Below are 18,418 nucleotides of genomic sequence, written 5' to 3' on the forward strand. Positions count from 1 at the left end.
CTTTTATCAAAGCCTCTGTTGTTGCAAACGTTTATACTTACACTTTCATTTAAGTAGTCCCACTGACTGACAAGCTTTAGCCATTGACTTCATTACGCTAACTCCCTGTGTGTAAAATCAAGCATTTTTTTTCCAGAACTGATATGTTATATTTATTATGAGAAAATTAGGCATGTTGTTTTAGATGTGTCCTCAGCAGCTTAAAAAGCATTTCAAAGTATTTGAGAAGTCCGTGCAACAAGTGAGACATTTTGTATCAGGAAACAAACAAATACAAGCATGGAGAGTGTTAACAGACTTTGACCTAGGGTGATTTGGGGATCTCTCTCTGATCAGAAAAATGTGTTTAAAATTCCACATAAGCTTGATAAATACAGTAGGACAGGGTAGAGAGACAGAAAACAGTTGCAATAAAACTGCATGAAATATAGTTTAGCTAGGATAAGACTCATCATCTTTGTGAATCTTGTTTGGAAGCCATGAGCAGAACAAACGTTTTGGTCAAAGGACTTGTTCCCATGGGACTTAGAACAGTTAGCAGAAAATATACTGGAGAAAGCAATCCTAAAAAGACTAAGGAGGAACCTGGCAAATAGATAATTTCTTTCCATCCACTGGGAATTCTGCCACTCACATTAACAGGAACAGAGGACACTGATAAGCGAGGTATTTCCATGGCACTTACACTGGAGCTTTTGGAGGCTTTTTGGCTAACAGTGTCCTCCTTACAGCTATTCTGTCCATACTTACTGATGCTTTGAGATCATATTTGCATCCATTTTCCCTGCAGCGTCAATAAGTCAAGAACTCTCATATGTTTTTTCTAGTGTCATCCTGCATTACCACCTATAAGAAGACACCACCTCCAGTCCCACCAAGAACTACCACCAAACCATTCATTTCCATCACAGCCCAGAGCAGCACAGAGTCTGCCCAAGATGCATATATGGATGGGCATGGACAGAGGGGAGATATCATCAGCCAGTCTGGACTTAGCAACTCCACAGAGAGCTTGGACAGTATGAAGGCACTAACAGCTGCTATTGAAGCTGCCAATGCACAGATCCATGGCCCTGCAAGTCAACATGTAGGGAACAATACTGCCACTGTCACCACCACCACAACCATTGCCACCGTTGCAGTAGAAGACAGAAAGAAGGACCACTTCAAGAAAAACAGATGCTTGTCTATTGGAATACAGGTACAGTACAGGCCATGGATTATATGCCTGACATTATTTTGGATTTCTACATCTGTTTTACTGCTTGTTCTGCAATGTTTTGTGTATTTTTCCTGACAGGTACCTATGTAGAAATTGCAGCAGCATAATCATTCTGCGCTGTACTAATGATGTTTTCCTAATTTATTGTAAAAACATTAGATGCAAGGATTTGTTTAAGTCCCCTTGCTGCTTGTTATTCAGCTCTGTTAAATTACACACATGAGCATTAATCTATGAATCATAACGCAGCGGGGGTCAGAAAGGCATGAATTAAATCATTGAAAGGGAATGTGTAAAACAATGATTTACATTACACTATCACCCAAAAAATATTTTCGTCCAGCCTCACTGAATTAATTGTCACTGCTTATTCATGCATTTCATAATGGTTGGTAGCCACTTGAATGAGGCAGCATTGTTCCTATCTCAGCCTCAAGAGCAGAGGGTAAGTTCCTTCTGATTTGTCCTTGTTAAAGAAAATTACATTTTGTTACCTCTAGTGGAACGAAACAAGAAAACTAACCCTGCCAAAGTTCGCTCCTGTTTACAGAAAGGAGAAGAGCAAATAAACTAGACCACTGTAATCTGCTTTCTTAATTAATCTTTCCCATACACCACCCCCCCAAAAAAAAGAATGTGCATAGGACTATCTGCTTGCAGGCTTAGCTTTTGCAACAAAGTACTTAACTTTCAATCAACTGAGAATCAACACAGGTTTTGAGGGGAGATGAATCCCAAGCAAACAGAATAGCAATCCACAGCTTATCACTCTTCACAAGAAGGCATGATTTTTTTTCCTTGCCGATGGAGGTTGTAAGCACAGCACTATGTGCCTGGACAGGCTTATCTGATTAGCAAAGGCTAAGAATTTGCCATGAAATCTCTGCATCAGCCTGATATGATGAGAGGCACTGTGTAGAAGTATGCCATCCCAGGGAAAGCTCCTGGAGAAGCTATGACTTTACTCTTACTTCTTCTTGGAAGGGCAGTAGTTGCTATTGCCTGTGGGTTCAGTTCACTGCCTTTGTTGTAGCCTTTTTTTGCTTCACAGCCGTTTGTTTTGGGTGTATTCTGAAAAAAGGGCTGATGTTCCGTGTTAAACATAGGAGCAAGATCCAGGTGGGACAGGGATAGAGAGCTCTTCTGTTACTTATTCCCACTCCCAGCCAAGCCTAAGGTGCTATTTTATTGTTGTAATCCCTCATTTCACTGAGCAAAGTAACGAAGACTCCTTAGCATGCAAACAGCCTGCAAAATAACGGGAAGAAAGAAATAATTTCCATGTTTGTGGAAGCCGGAATGAACAATGGTAATGTGAATCATGGCTTGTGAGACACCATCTCCCTGCTGTCTCTTGGTAAGGTAGTGTTACTGCAAGCAACAAGTGCTGCTTTTGAGAAGTATAGGGGCCCCAGTTTCGTGAGATCTGAGGAAAATAGAGTCCCAGATGCTGTTCAAGCCTTTGACAATCTCCCTCTAAAACTTTGAAATTTACAGATGACCAACACAATCATATCTGAAAGCTGCTTGGGGATGGTATGTGAGGGGCTTCCAGGGTAGTTTTTGTGTACAAACCAATGGAGGTGCCTAAAGCTGGGATTACATGAAGCGAAACCTTCAGCAGTGACGCAGCCTTACAGGAGTCCTGCCTGTGCACCGTGCCACCCTCCCAGTTGTGCCCATCGATGAGATTTTGAGAGTCAGACAGGCTTCACAAATAAAAGAAAACTACTTTGCTAGTCCACTGTCTGGTCTGTTTTGCAGCATCATTGCACAAGCAGTTGTGCTGGTACAGCTGAAGGGGTAGTGTGGGAGTGGAAATACCATAACATAGTTGTTGCTGCCAGAAATTACTTCTCTTAGAAACAAATGCCCTAAATTAGGTAGGTAGGCTGTCAGCCCTCTGACTGGCAGTATGGAGTCAGTCTTTTTCCACTGATGGTAAAGGGACCTAGTTTAGGCTTAGACTGAACTCAGAGCAGGTATACACCTCAAGTATAGCTTGGCCCATTTCTGTAGAGGAAGGCAAGCTGCATTAGCCGGAGGCATATTGTTGATTTGCTTCTTCCTCTGACAAATAAACCTAATGTGTGCTTGTGATGGACCTCTGTGCAGGTCCTCTGCGCTCCTCAGTCACCCTTAGGACACCGCAAGCCTTTGCTGTAAGTCTGTTTGGCAAACAAGCAATGTATAGCAAAGAAAAACCCTTCCATGAAAAGGTTGCTCCTCTCTGTCAGTTATGGGATTTAAGGTGTAGTTGTCTCCCCAAAAGCCTCAGTATCCGGTAAGTACCTCACTTCACTAAACAGCTCTGTAACTCCCATCCCTCCTTGGGCACTTTCCTGCCTCGGCTGTTCAGTTGGCTCTCAACAACAAGCTTATTCACTGGTGAAACAGATGTTAACTACAGCTGGAGATTTTGTACATCTGGGGTCAGAGTGGTTCCACAGGTCACTTCGTAACACTGCTGTGATCCAAAAATTCTGTGTGCTGGCAATTTTTTTTTTCTTGTATGACTAACAATGTCATAAATATCATTGGGAATTAACCTACACTGATTGGACCCAGAAGTTTTGCTCAAAGACACATCTGTGGTTAAATTTTAACTCTATACCATTGTTATAAATCTCCTCATGGAAACTGAGAGGTAGTATAAAGTTCCTGCTTGTGCTTCTGGGGACCACCTGTTTGCATGATGAAGAGGTAAAGAGAATGCATCCAAGAGCTACATCTGCTTTCTTTAAATCTTATCTGTACAGTGCTCTGATTCGGGACATTAACGTTTAAACCAAATAAATACATAATTTTGACATGAGTTCACATACGCATGCACATACAGACTAACAGGTAAAATCAAACAAATGGTGGAGCACAGTAAGTGGAGTTACAGCTGCTCAGAGATTTACTCTGGCAAATGTGAGCATCCAGCCTCCATAAAATACTGGATAAACTCTATCCATACTTTGCAGGCTGAATGTTGTCTTGCCAGAAATATTTTATAGATTAACAGGAATGATGAGTATTCACTAATAACATCAGAAATGGGCGCACTGCTGATAAACTATCTGACTAGATGAAGGTACTTATGGTACAAGCTATATGTGCAGGCACTTATTAGTTATCATGCATAGAAATTGTAACTAGCTGGGTGGTACCTCTGCTAAAGTGCATTCTGATTAGCTGGTTAATTTTTTTTTAAGGTCGATGGTGCTGAAGAATCCACCAAATCGTGTGAAAATAAAGCAACCAGTAAGTTCCAGTCCATAGGAGTTCAAGTAGAGGAGGAGAAGTGGTGAGTAGAAGTTAATACTGTTTTTCTAAAGTAAATAATTATGCTGCAACTAATTTTTAAGAACACTAGTTCCTGCACACATGACCATATAAACCTGCTTCCAGGATGAATTGTTAGATCACCCAGTTGAGAAGCTGAGTCTTATAAATGCTGTAGCTCTTACTTCTCAGAGGGATTTTTCAGGAACAGCAGGGGAACTGGAAGAAAAGTGCCATGTATTTTGAAGATCAGTATACTTTTAACAGGCTCTTTTTCCCCAGAAAAATCTGCCTAAACAGCAGAAGGTAATGCAGCTGGAGTATTGTCTTGAGATGGCTGCAGCAGCATGGAGCTGATGGGGAAGTTTACCTTGTTTTTCAGCAGAATAATTTCAGCCACGTGGAGCAGTGCAGTGGCAGAGCCAAACTGATTGCTTTTGCTCAGGTATCTCACTCAGACATCTCTGCATTACAACTGCTCCCTTGCAAAAATTGTTGAGATTAAAAAGCAAGCCTGTAAAACTCACTTCTCACTCCGATCTGCAGTGTAGCCTGAATTAGTAAGCAAATTTGCTCCAAGAAAAATGAAAAAAAAAAATAAAAACAAAAAACCCAACGCCCTGGAACAGTTGTTGTCTTTAAGGGTTATGTTTCTTTTTGATGACAAATTGCAGTTACGTTGCAGGGCAGCATAACTGTGCACAGCACTTCCCAGACACAAAAAGTTTCTGAGTGCTTGACCACAACTGCAGATCCTAATTCCTGCCCAAAACTGGACTCAGTGGCTGAAGAAAAGCCGGACTCTCCCCTCGCCTTGGAGCGTGCTGGCCTGCCCGGTGCTGTGGCTCCAAGCACTCACCCAAGTCGTTGTCCGTTTTTCGCAAGCCGCTCGGGCACAGCATAACTTTTGGATCCTGGAGCCATTTTGTTGATAACTCACTGTACCATATACTCGGGGCAGTATCGCTCCTCAGTGAGGGAAGAGTCGCCCTTGCAATCCCTCCAGAGAAATCCTGGGTGCAGCAAATCTGAGCTGACAAAATTAGGGCCCTCTGCCCTCCTCTGGCCTGCTGACTGCAGTAGTGAGTAGAGGAGATGCCCATTTTCACACTGTTGGGTTTTTTTTCCTACGTCTGCTAAAAATATTCAAAAATAACATGTTATCTACACCATTTTCAATTCAACAAAACCTCCCCTTCAAGTAGCAGAGTATTTTCCTGTGGTTTTAAAAGGCTAAAATGATTTCAGCAAAAAGAAATGTGATTTTGCAATGACACGGATAGGCTGTTACCAAGTTCCTCATTAACCTGCTAAAACAGCTCTTGCTGGCAGACATTTCTTATGTGTTAGACCTTAGCCCCATTTACCCACAACTCTTCCAGCACTAGATAAATGAGCACATTAGAATAGATGCTGAAGGACCATTTCCCTTCAGCCTAAGCACAAAGGAAAAAACTACCCCAAAAGCCCAACCCTCCCCCTCCCCTCAAAAAAACAAAACCAAACAAAACAACGGAGAAAGAAAGAAATGGCTGTTTGTAAATGCCTTACTTCCAAAGTGCTCCTTCTATTGCAGTTTTTATTGCTCTAGAGAAAAAGGTAAGATTTGCCTGTGAGGGTCTGCCCTGAGAAAGCGATATTTCTGCATTACCTACTGACAGCTGTGTTTGGGGATTTCCTTGCTGATAAAGTTGAGGTTGCTGCTGTTTGGAGCAGACGGCAAGCAGCAATCTATCATGGACTTTCAGAAGTGAACTGGCCGATAAAGGACAGCCCTAATCCTTAGAAAATGAGTGCACTCAAGACACAAAGGGCTTATCATCACAGTTTGGCACTCATATTCCTTTTTTTGTTTTTTTTTTTTTTTTTAAACACAGCAGAGCACAATGTATTGATTATCTGTTTCAGGAACAGAATTGTAAATACAGTGTATTCTTCCCTGCCTCTGCACCATAACATCTGCAAAGCCTCAGAAAAGCCCTTTTGAGTTGAATGTTTGACAAATGAATGTTTTTTTAAAATCTTCCAGGCTTCAGAAATATTAAATAAATATAAAATAGGAAGAGAAGGATGACACAGCAAAGAGAATAAATGCAGTAAATTGATCACGTTTCATTGCCACTCTAAGCTATTAAGTGCACTGTTCTAAAACAAGAAAGCTTTTTGCTTAATGCACCGAAAACCTACAATACAAAATCTGTTTCACTCCTCTTCTTTGCTTCCTGCTCTTTCCTCCCCCTTTCCCTCACCTCACATGACTGCCATTCTCACACTAAGGAGTCTTACCTCTTCTTCTTTTAAATATTCCTGCTTCTGTGCTTGGGCCAGGTAAGCAAAAGATTTTGCCTCCGTTTCTTGATCTAGGTAGCTCAAAAACAGAGCATCTTCGGAGGACAGCTCTATCTCTTCCATCTTCCATCTCCACTCAGACCTTTCATCACTCTCTGTAACCTGGGCTTCCTGCCAAGACAAATGACTCTGAGTCCTCCTCCTCCTCTTGTACTGCTCAAAGGATAAATGTGCCTACCGCTACCTGACCGTATTACAACTGGATCCATCACCACTACTTATCTTATCCTCAGTTCTTTATGCAGCCTGCTCTCCATAATCTTTTTTGTACCCATTCCCTAAGTGCAGCTCTACGATTTCTGGCATTTATAGGGGTACCTCTGTCCAGTCCTTCTTGTGAAAAAAAAACTGGTATGCATTTCTTTCAACCTCATGATCTTCCTGCAGTTGCTCTCTTATCACCTAATCTCCCTCATGATGCTGACAAAACCCTAATGTTCCTCCCCTTTCCTCACATGGCTCACCCCTTCCAGGGCAATTTTGAAATGTGTATCTAATGAAGCTGATAAGTGCAATCTCAGGCCACTTCCTTTTCTGTCCATTTCTGTTTGTCCTTTCTCTATACCTGTGACTTCTTCTTGACCTCAAGGGACCACCTTCCATTCCTCACTTACAGATGATAATTGAGTTGTTGGAAGTCAACCCGTTCTACTGAACCAGAAAAGAAGTCATATATTGTGCCAGGCCAATTAGCAGACATCCTTATTGAACAAGGGGCTCTCAGTCCCATAGCTTTTAGTCTCTCTTGTATTTTACTTTGTCTGCCACAAGATCTCGTCCTATTACATCCTCATCCCCCAAATTGTCTTGCTTATTGCTCTAATCGTACCATCAGTTGGTAATTGTACTTGGTTTAGCATCACAAGAATTTAAGAATGCTGAAACAGTGCTAGTTTCTGAAGTAAGAACACCGCCATGGGAGACTAAGACCATAGACAGATAGTCTATTCTCCATTTTCTCTGGCTTCTGTGTGGCCAGGGAAGGTGCCCCCACCTCTTGGTGTGCTATAAAGTGTGGTTTACCACACCATACCTCTTGTTTGGGTCTAAAGTGAAATGATTTGAAATGGTGATAGGGTAACATTGGGAAAAAAAAAAAAAAAAACCACACACAAAAAACACAAACCTCCTCTGTCTCTTCAATGAAAAAAAAAAAAAAAAAACCCACACCAAAAACCAAACACATCTTTGGGTTTTGTTACTATATGAAGCCATATATGTCTCTTTTTTTCATTTAAATTTTTGGGTTTGGTCACTCAGGTTTTAGGGTCAGACCAGTCCTATGCTTTAACTCTAACTCTCAACTCTCCAGTCTTTAGGGCAGGACCTTCAAATCTGTATTTTGGCTAATCTGAGCTGGGACTGATATTGCCTTGGCTTTTGTCTGCAGCATTTTCCGGCTGTCTGTGTTCTCCACAGTGGAAGCCATTCCACTGAGAAATTCTGAAGGTGGTACATGCCCTGTCCCTGGAGACATTCAAGGTCAGGCTAGACAGGGCTCTGAGCACCCTGATCCAGTTGAAGATGTCCCTGCTCACTGCAGGGGGTTGGACTAGATGAGCTTTAAAGGTCCCTTCCGACCCAAACCATTCCATGATTCTGTGGTTCTAACCTGGCTGCAAGTGACTGAGCTGGTATGCAGAAGGAGAGGCAGCTTCAAAAGCAAGGCTTAATAGTGTTCCCTGTTTAAAGCTAAGGGCCCTAACCTGGTCTTATGTGCTAGGCCTTGACAAAGTGTTATCCCCTCTTGTTCCAGCTATTCCCTCCAGTGCTGCCCAGAAAGTGTCAGCACACAAAGGTTAGAACAGGTTTATTTGAAGATGAGAGATCCCAGGAATGCTTTGATCCTCAGTCTTCTGCAAACTCTGCTGGTGAGAGACCTGGCCAGCACAGGGTGTGTATTTGCCAAGGATGGTCTCTGTAGCGTGACCTCCTCCCTGCGCTGCTGTGCTCCTCACACACTGGAAAGGGCAGGGGAGATACCTTATGAATATCCGGGGGGCAGCAGGGCGGTGCAGGATGGGGAGGAAGAGCCAGGAGCGCTTGAAGTCCCACCATGTTTCAATGGGGATTGATGGATGGAGATTAATTGATTGATTAATGGCTGGGAGAGACGGCAGGCTGGCTGCACTAAGGCCTCAGCTTCCCACCCGCAGCTCACCTGACCGCTGCTGAGGAGCTGGGCCCATGCTGATAGAGTCTTAGCTGGGGCCAGACCCTCTCAGCACAATGGGCTCCTTCTTGAAGCATGACCTGGGATCTGTGTTGCAGTACTATCGCAATGGGCAGTGGAAGAGGGAGAAGCTGGGCAGAGCGTGGCAGCAGGGACATTACTTGAAATGTTGGCATTGCTATTTATTAGTAGAGGACCCAGGACCTGCAGATGCCAAGACAGCCACCGAAGCAGCACCACTCACCCCACTCCTGCCTCATCCTGTTCCACACCCATGTCCCAAGGGCATCATGGGGCATCCCCAGGGAGGCTGAGCGCACAGGGGGCTGCTGCCTTTCCCTCAGGGATCCCAGGGGAGACAGGGAGAAGGTTTCAGGTGCCATGTGTGACAAGCATGGCTTGTGGCTTCTGAGTGATAGACGAAGATGAGCTGCTATGGGGAGTGGGGTTGGAGCAGGAATATTGTTTTCTTCGTTCGCATCCATTTGTCTGGACACAGAAATTGTAAGGGACCAGCTGCATCAGCTGAACATTCACAAGTCCGTGGGGCCTGATGGCATTCATCCCAGCATACTGAAGGAGCTAGCGGATGTTATGTCAGGACCACTCTCAATCATCTTCCAAAGGCATTGGGAGCCCTGGGGAGGTACCTCCTGACTGGAAGCTAGCCAACCTTATTCCAGTTTACAACAAGGGCATGAGGGAAGACCCAGGAACCGACAGACCTGTTAGTCTAATCTCAGTTCCTGGAAAAAATGTGGAGAAGACCACACTGGATGCTATTGAAAGGCATTTAAAGAATAATGCAATTATCAGGCACAGTCAACATAAGTTCACAAAGGAAAAGTCCTGCCTAACTAATCTAATACCCTTCTATGACAAGGTCACCCACCTAGTGGATGAAGGGAAGGCAGTGGATGTAGTTTTTCTGTATTTTAGTAAGGCTTTTGATAGTGTCCCTCCCAGAACCCTTCTGGACAAGTTGTCCAGCTGTGGGATGACTGGGTTCATGGTGCGCTGGCTGAAGGGCAGGGCTTGAAGGGCTGCAGTGAATGGGGCTACATCTGGCTGGTGGCCAGTCACCAGTGGTGTTCCTCAGGGCTCCATTCTAGGGCCAGTCCTGTTCAATGTACTTATCAATGACGTGGATGCAGGAGTTGAATGCACCATTAGCAAGTTTGCTGATCATACCAAACTGGGTGGTGCTGTTGACTCTCTTGTGGGACTAGACACCTTGCAGAGGACAGATTGGAGCATTAAGCTGTGATTAATGGGATGAAATTTAACGAGTCCAAATGCTGCATCCTGCGCCTGGGATGGAGTAATGCCAGGCACAAGTGTAGACTGGGAGAGGAGTGGCTGGGGAGCGGCCCTGCAGGAAGGGATCTGGAGGTGCTGGTCGGCAGCAGTGTGCCCTGGCAGCCCAGAGGGCAAACCCCATCCTGGGGGCATCAAACAGAGCATGAGGGCAAGAGGGGATTATCCCGCTGTATCCAGCGTTGGCGCGGCCTCACCTGGAGCACTGTGTGCAGTGCTGGGCCCCACCGTTTAAGCAGGATGTGAAAGTCCTTGATGTGTCCAGAGGAGGGCAATGAAGCTGGTGAAAGGGCTGGAAGGAACGTCCTGTGAGGAGAGGCTGAGGGCTTTGGGCTTGTCTGGTATGGAGAAAAGGAGGCTGAGGGGCGACCTCATTGCTCTCTGCAGCTTCCTGAGGAGGGGAGGGGGAGAGGGAGGTGCTGGTCTCTTCTCCTGGTATCCAGGGGCAGGATGCATGGGAACACTTCAAAGCTGCTCCAGGGGAGGTTTAGAGTGGACATTAGGAAGCATTTCTTTACCAAGAGGGTGATCAAACACGGAGCAGGCTTCCTAGAGAGGTGATTGATGCCCCAAGCCTGTCAGTGTTTGAAAAGTGTGCCCTTAACAACATGCTTTAACTTTTGGTCAGCCCTGAATTGGTCAAGCAGTTGGACTAGAAGATTCTAGTAGGTCCCTTCCAACTGAAATAGTCTATTCTAACATTGCCATAAAAGATTAGTTTCCCTGCTAAGACTCGGTGATGAAAAAAGTCTATATGAATGGGAGAGGGGGGAGGGATAGAGCAAAGCACACAAGACTGTGCAGCTTGAAGATGTACGGCCAAAGATCCTGCCATTAGAAGACATGGTATCATATCTGCTAACTCCTTCTGCAGTTTGTTTTGTTCTACTGACAGCAGCTGCAACCTTAGCAGAGAACCCACAATCAGGAAAGAGTACAGCCAATGGGTACAGTGAGGCAGGCTGAGTTTCATCTAAATGCCTCTGAGACTCACCATGCATCAGTTGGTTTGAAACCTAGATCTTTTCTGGATTTTTTGTGGTTTTTTTAGAAAATAAAGAAGTTCTCTGAGTTGAAATGTAAACATGTTTTTCTAAAGAAAGCAAAAGAAGACTTAGAAGTGGAGAGTTGAATGGTAACAAGTGACCCTGCTGTTGCTGTTCAAAACACGTCATGCTGTTGTTTTCCATACTGGTTTATCCAGTCTGAGGTTTCATGGCTTTCTGCACCTTAGGGCAGTTATCTGCTGCACTTCTCTGAAGCTGTAATTATTACACCTTGTGCCTGCAGGGCACAACTGAGTACAAAAGGACCAAGCCTGAAAGCAAAGGAAGAAGCAAATCTCTGTTTTTAATGATTACCAGCAACTTAGGAAAACTTTTTTTGTTTGTTTGTTTGGGGTTTTTTAGGTAGACCTGTGGATGTTTTGTATGTGTAGAAATAGTGAAATCTTAGGCATTAGCTTCAGCAGCTCTCCTGTGGTATGGAGTTTTAGCTGAGAGCAAATAAAAAAGGCCCATGTGGGACACAAATGTTATTTTGTAAGAGTAACACATCCTGGAAGTGAGTGAGGAAGCTATGTCAGAGACTAAAATTACCATCTATTAGGCATTTTATATAGATATGCTGGAGGTGGGCAGATAGTGGGTGCTTTCCTGCATTTCCATTTCATTCAACATACACTTCCTTGGGAGTATTTTTTTAATTTTGAACTGATGCTATATTCTATTGCCAAGTTGTTTTTCTTTTGAAGACAGATAGGTTTCAGAATCCAGTGCCAAGAATCTGTCGAGCAAGCCTGTAGCATACTATTATATAGATAAAACAAAGGCAAAAAAAGTAGGTCATTCAATTTTATTTGTTGAGCAGAGTCTGGTTTTGGTGGTACTAGCTCATATTGAACCCAATAAGAGTATACTCCTGAAAGCTGTGAAATGTAGTGCCTCCAGCAATACATCCTCTTGGCAGGTAGACCTTGGCGTATTCACATTTGGGATTTGGTGCACACTGAAAAGCCAGGGTGTTCACTGAAAATACAAATGGTCATCTGCAACAGAAGGATATCGGAGTCTAGGGCACTGGGGAAAGCAGAAGGCAGCTGTGACGTGGAGGTAGGGGCATGGAGAAGAACAAGCCTGGATTAAGGCATTTGCTTTTCTCTCATGTACTGTGGAAGGTGTGGAAGAATACAGTGTGTACTAATGCCTTGGCTGTCAGTGAACCCTGACTAAATGACTGAAAAGAAATCCTGTGTGAGCATGTGCCTATGTGGGCACACAAGTCTCTGTGTGTGTGTGTGTGTGTGTGCATGCACACACTTCAGTGCAGATAAGGGCTTTGTTAGGTTGGTGGCCAAATTAAAGCCATTTAAAAAAAAAAAAAAAACTAGCATAGACTAGACCAAAAGATTTTCATTGTGATGTCAGCGTAACGCTAAAGTCTTTCTAACCACCAATAGCAGCCTAGCAGCTTTTCTCTGCCAGGAACCAGTAAGCAGACACTTAGGAAAAGCATAAAGGAGTGTGTGTAAAGGAAAAGAATAAAGGGTGTGTATAAAGCACTAATTATCCCAGTAGACCTTCCCAATTTAGAAGTCTGTTGTTCAGGGACTTCCTAAGCCAGATATGACATCTGTATAATAGCTCTTCCTGGACCTATCTCCTGTGAATTTGATCAGGTTCTCTTTGAACCTATTTTTCCCTTTGGTTTTCCCAGGATCCTGTAGCAATTAAATTACACATTGTGTGAAGAAATACTTCCTTTCACCACATAGAAATCTTTAGACCTCTAAGCCTTGCAGCTGGCTGCCTTCCTCCCCACAGTTCTTGCACTCTGAGAAACAGTGAAACATCACCTAGTTGGGATTTCGTAGGTCTCTCCTATCCTTCCTCAGCCATCTGTTTTCTAAACCAAGAAATGTCTTTCCTCCTATGAAAACCATACCATATCTCCAACGATCTTTGTCCTCCTTTTTGAACTTTTTTCCGCTGTATCAGTTCGTAGCAAAATTCTTTGCTCTGCAAAAGGGTAAATACTACCGAGCTGAGAGTTCTGCTCGCCTCATATTTTTCAGTTTGCTGGTGCGTATTGTGCAAAACGACATTGGCATAACTGTGACTTTCACATCATTTGACAACACCTGTTTCAAAAGAACTGCAAGCGGCAGGCACTACATTAAAATGTTTGTATTCTGGGCCGTTATCAAAATATGCACACAATCTATTCTTAAAGTTTTCCAGGGATTGGTGTGGCCGATAAGTTAATTTGAGCTTTCTTCTGCAGAGGAATTGGTGGAGTTTTTTTAATTGAAGGACCCTTCTCAACTCCTGTTCTACTTTACTCTGCTCCTCTCAAAGCCCCAGATCAACAGGCACTAATTTCCTTTATCAGCCCTCCTTGAAGTCTGCTCTACTCCTCCTGAGGTATCTGAATGCATCAGGTATACAGGACATGAAATCCTCCCTCAGCATCATTCCATCTGCTCCCTCCCCAGCTGCAGACTAAATACACTTGGCGAAGTTTCGCTGTCAGTTGCACTGGTCTAATCAGCTCTTGCTTTTCTGTGGAAGGTGGAATATAAATGAAAGGGAGTGAAATGGTGCCCAGCATCCAGCTCCACTGTCTCCTCAGCATTTTCATTGCTGCTTGAGCTCAAACTAAAAAATAGAACTGGTAAGGCCAAAATAGCCAAAATGTCACAGGGAAATGGATCCTAACACTTGTTTCAAGAGTAAATATGAGATGTGAACAAATTAGAAGCGAACTAACCAGTTACATGAGTGTACAAGCATCCTGGATTAGTAAGAAGGTGTGGGAATCTGTCCCTATTCAGTTTAAAACTGTTAATTCTGAAGCCTAAGTATTACTAACTTAAGTAACGTCCACGTTAACTACTTTATGGTTCTACCTTCTTTCTCCTTATGGGGCAAGGCAGATGCTTGCTTCATTTATTTTCCTGTGTTCCTCCGTGCATCAGTTTCTAGAGTTACCCCAACGCTCTGTATTCATTTTGCCTGCAGATTTTCGACTCATTCCCTCCACAATTTACTGCTTGTCATATCTGTTCTCGCTACCACCCCCTGCAACAGCATTAGGTGTCTCTTGCTCCTTACACTTCCCTCTGCTCCTTCTCTGTCGGCATCTTCACCTCAGATGCCTTGGACTGCAGAATTGGGAGTGCTGTTTACATAAAGAGACACCACCCAAACCCAGTGGCCCAAACCTCCTCTCCCCTGCTTTTGCCTTTACCCTCAGGGTTTGCTCTTTGCCCTCAGAGGCTCCAACATGGGGAAACTATGCAAGGTGAAAGGAAGCTACCTACAGGGTAGCAGCCATCACGATGCAGGTAACGTAGACAGTGACTGAGAAAGCTAGCTTTGGTGAAAAAGAGATGACCATTTTGAAACTGAAGGTTGAACGTGAAGTGTCTGAACACTGGGAATGGGCGATAAAATTGTGAGAGACGGCAGTGGTATCAGCAGGTACCTAATTATGAAGAGTAATTATGAAGAAGAAATATAAAATACTTATCTGTCTTAAAAATACTTATCTTCTTTATAAGTGGAATGTTTAACATTATGTAGATAGTGGACTTAGTGGTATTACTATCTTATGAGTCTCACATGTATGATTTTTAAATGTGGCTTGTGAGTTTGGGTGTGTAACTTCAAAGGGCTGTGAGTTTCAAAAGTTGAAAGATAAGCCACTTCTTAAAATTGGGGCCCTTTAACTTTTCATTAATTGGTAACGGAAAATCCTGAGCTACTGGCACTATCAGCTGTCTCTTGGGCTAGCCTCTGGCTTTGTTAAACCACACAACAATTAGGGGTACTTGCCTCAATAAACAGTGAGCTTGCATGAAAAAAAGGGAGATGTTCGTTTGTTTGTTGCAATGAGAAAAGAAGTTTATGCTGGTCATTTCAAGAAACAGCACCTGAGTGTAGCACTGAAAGCCCTGACTGCCAGTCTTAAGAGGAGTGGCAGAATCTTAATAGGTCCTTTCTTACCAAGTTACCTAGAAAAAGCTTTCTAAACGTTTTATGTTTGTGCTCTCCAAAGCTTTCGCAGGTTTACACGATCTAATAGTGTAACAACAGCTGTGCAAGCAGACCTGGATTTCCATGAGAACTTTGAAATAATCGACCCTCAAGAGGACAATACGTGTTCTGGACAAATATCAAGACAATTTTCCCGAGATGCAAGCACCTCTACCGTTAGCATACAAGGGTCAGGAAACCATTACCATGCATGTGCAGTGGATGATGACTTTGATACAGATTTTGATCCATCAATTTTACCTCCTCCTGACCCCTGGATTGACTCTATCACCGAAGATCCTCTGGAAGCTGTTCAAAGGTCAGTGTGCCCACGAGATGGCCACTGGTTTCTGAAGCTACTTCAAGCAGAGAGAGATCGTATGGAGGGCTGGTGCCAACAGATGGAGAGAGAAGAACGGGAAAACAACCTACCTGAGGACAGTAAGTAACTAAGTACAGTAATACTGAAACCACAAAAAAAAAAATTAATATAAGTCAAATTTACTCCAATGAATTCTGCATCATGCCCCTTCTTATTTAGCTAATGAAGCTATGTTCATGATTCTCAAAAGGACTGTATGTATGTATGTATGTATATAATAATCCTTATTAAAGTTGACAGGGAATGCAAATGCTTGGCATTCTGAAACTCCAGAGGTATTAGCTCTTTTGGGGTTGCATAGTTCAACGGATAATTAGGAGATCGTGGTTAGGGATCTTGTAGTATTACCATTTCTTAACTGTTCTATTTGAAATAATTTCTTATAACCTTAGAATATAATTGAACAGATTCTAGTTCCTTTTCATTAAATTCGTATTTTAGGTAGTGATTGGCATCAGAATCTTCAGGTGCTTCTCCCAACTGGAAGAGATTTCAGTTGTACTTCCAAGTTGTTCTCCCTCTCTTACCCTCTCCAGCCTCCCTTCATCTCTCCTGCAGTTCTCATTCTTCTTTGATCTTCCTGGTAGAACAAGCTCTCCATATTCTGTGATAAAAAACACACACATGCAAACTACATTTCGGTTGTCACTATTGCCAGAAGTATTAACCCACTTCTAAGGTAATAGGAATGTCTAGTAAGCCTTCATTAGGAAGAAGGGTTGGGTAGCTCACATCTTATTCATTCACTCTAATTAGGGAAGAAGAGCTGAACATGTGCCTCCTTGTCCAGAATTGTTTCTCCCCATAAAAATGGAAGTTCTTTACATTTACTTCCATTACAAGGAGCAGTACTATTGACAGCTGTCATCTTTTGGACATAGGTAAACCTGTGAGCTTAGGAGCATGCTCCTTGTGAATGAAGCAAAAAACACTAAGGAGCAGCTGCATATAGTGAGTTCAATATCATATAATTTGAGCACACCTAAGCATATTTTCCTGGATATACAATTCACACTTTTCCAACCCCCAAACTAATTCCTACCAAAGCAAGAACTACTACTTCAGCTCCAGGATTGCTTCTTCCAAATTTCTAGCCTTTCAAGAAGGGAGGCACTAGAATTCTTTTGAGATGTGAAAGTTTTGATTTATGGAAGGAAAGGAATTAACATTGGCAAATATATTTTTTTAAAAAATTCTTAGAAATGCATATCTGTGTCTGATGGAACTTTCCATGCAACCCAATGAAAGAAATAAGCATAGATAAGTTTGGTCTAGATAGTTGAAGTTAGACACTGTTGTAAGCAACTGGAAGTTGAGTTCTAATGGAAAGTATGAGGTAACCTTAACATTAAGGTATGTTAATGTTTTCTATTTCTACAAAATTTCTGTCATATAATAGGCTAACGATTTCTTCTGAGGCAAAAATACAGAAGGATTAGCCTTCAAAGCAAATCCACATTCCCCAAGTTTTAGAATATTTGAACCTCGTTTTAAATTTGCATCATCAATACATTCAAAAATCTCTAGGAACATGTATCAGAACACAAAGGTTTTCTGTTGTTAGCGTGCAAGAAATAAACCCCATGAACTAAGAGATTTTAGATTGAAAAAGAAGTGTGAACACATAACAAGTAAGGAATACACAACATTTGTAAGTCCAAGCCACAAAACCCACTTGTCTTCTCTTTGCCACAACAACTTAGACTGGGCATAAGGAAGACATTTCCTATGATAAGGGTTCCCACCCTGGAAGAGGTTGCCCAGGCAAGTTGTGGATGCCCACTCCCTGTAAGTGTTCAAAGCCAGGTTGGGGCTTTGAGGAATCTGATCTAGTGGAAGATGTCCCTGCTCATGGCAGGGAGGTTGGACTAGATGGTATTTAAAGGTCCCTTCTGCCCCAAACCATTCTGTGATTTTATAATTCTATGATCTGATAATAATAGAAAAACCTACAAGTATTTCATTTATGCACCAAAGTAGTTATTCACTTTGGGAAGAGAACATGAAGTGAATTTTACAAGGCTGACACATGCAGAACGTGTATATCCGTATACAGAATTTTCTCTTGGCGTCTTGGTGTCTTTGATACACGATAGTTTTAAAGAGCTCTTCTTTGAGCAATTGGTGGGAGAAGTCAGTTCTGGGGAAGATAAAGGAGTGGTTAGGCTGGCTATTGCCAATGCCTCCTTGCAGCGCACATGGCATGTGTCCTCTGGATTATTCCTCCTTTTCAGTTTTCTGACTGGCACTTCTCATGGTTGCTGAAAATGGGAGGAGGAAAGGGGTCACCTGGGTTTTATGGCCACTAGTGAGGTACTGATTTGGTGTGATGCCGTGGACCACTCTGGCACGTGGCAGCTGCACAGAGAGCACACGGGGCTTTCTGCTTTCTGCTGCAGCTCAGCACGCCTCGCTTTACCTGGTGCCAAGGAAAAGCATATGGCCAGGGCCACTCTTCCCGCTCAGCAGCACCAGAAACAAAAGCCTGGCTGTTAGAAACCCTGCCCTGAAATATGTGGTTTTCATACATCTGCAAACTTTGAAGAGAGGGAGGAAAGGAGCAGAAGAGGTGTGTTGCTTTGCTTTTCCTAATGAAATATAACCAGAGCAGGGAACGCATCCTTTGTTTTCACCCTGACATCCCCAGCGTGTGTTTGGCCAGATAACAA

At 43.1% G+C, this 18,418-nt stretch overlaps 1 protein-coding gene across 1 annotated transcript in view; it reads left to right on the forward strand.

Annotated features, from left to right (window-relative positions):
* DLGAP1 (DLG associated protein 1) overlaps positions 1-18,418 on the forward strand; it is a 138,665-nt gene that overhangs the window by 109,157 nt on the left and 11,090 nt on the right. The window contains 3 exon segments of the mRNA XM_086472754.1: positions 828-1,201; positions 4,423-4,514; positions 15,390-15,808. Coding sequence (XP_086328880.1) covers positions 828-1,201; positions 4,423-4,514; positions 15,390-15,808 — 885 coding nt within the window.

Source organism: Leptosomus discolor, chromosome 13 (assembly GCF_034619465.1).
Source record: "Leptosomus discolor isolate bLepDis1 chromosome 13, bLepDis1.hap2, whole genome shotgun sequence".
Taxonomy (NCBI): Eukaryota; Metazoa; Chordata; class Aves; order Leptosomiformes; family Leptosomidae; genus Leptosomus; species Leptosomus discolor.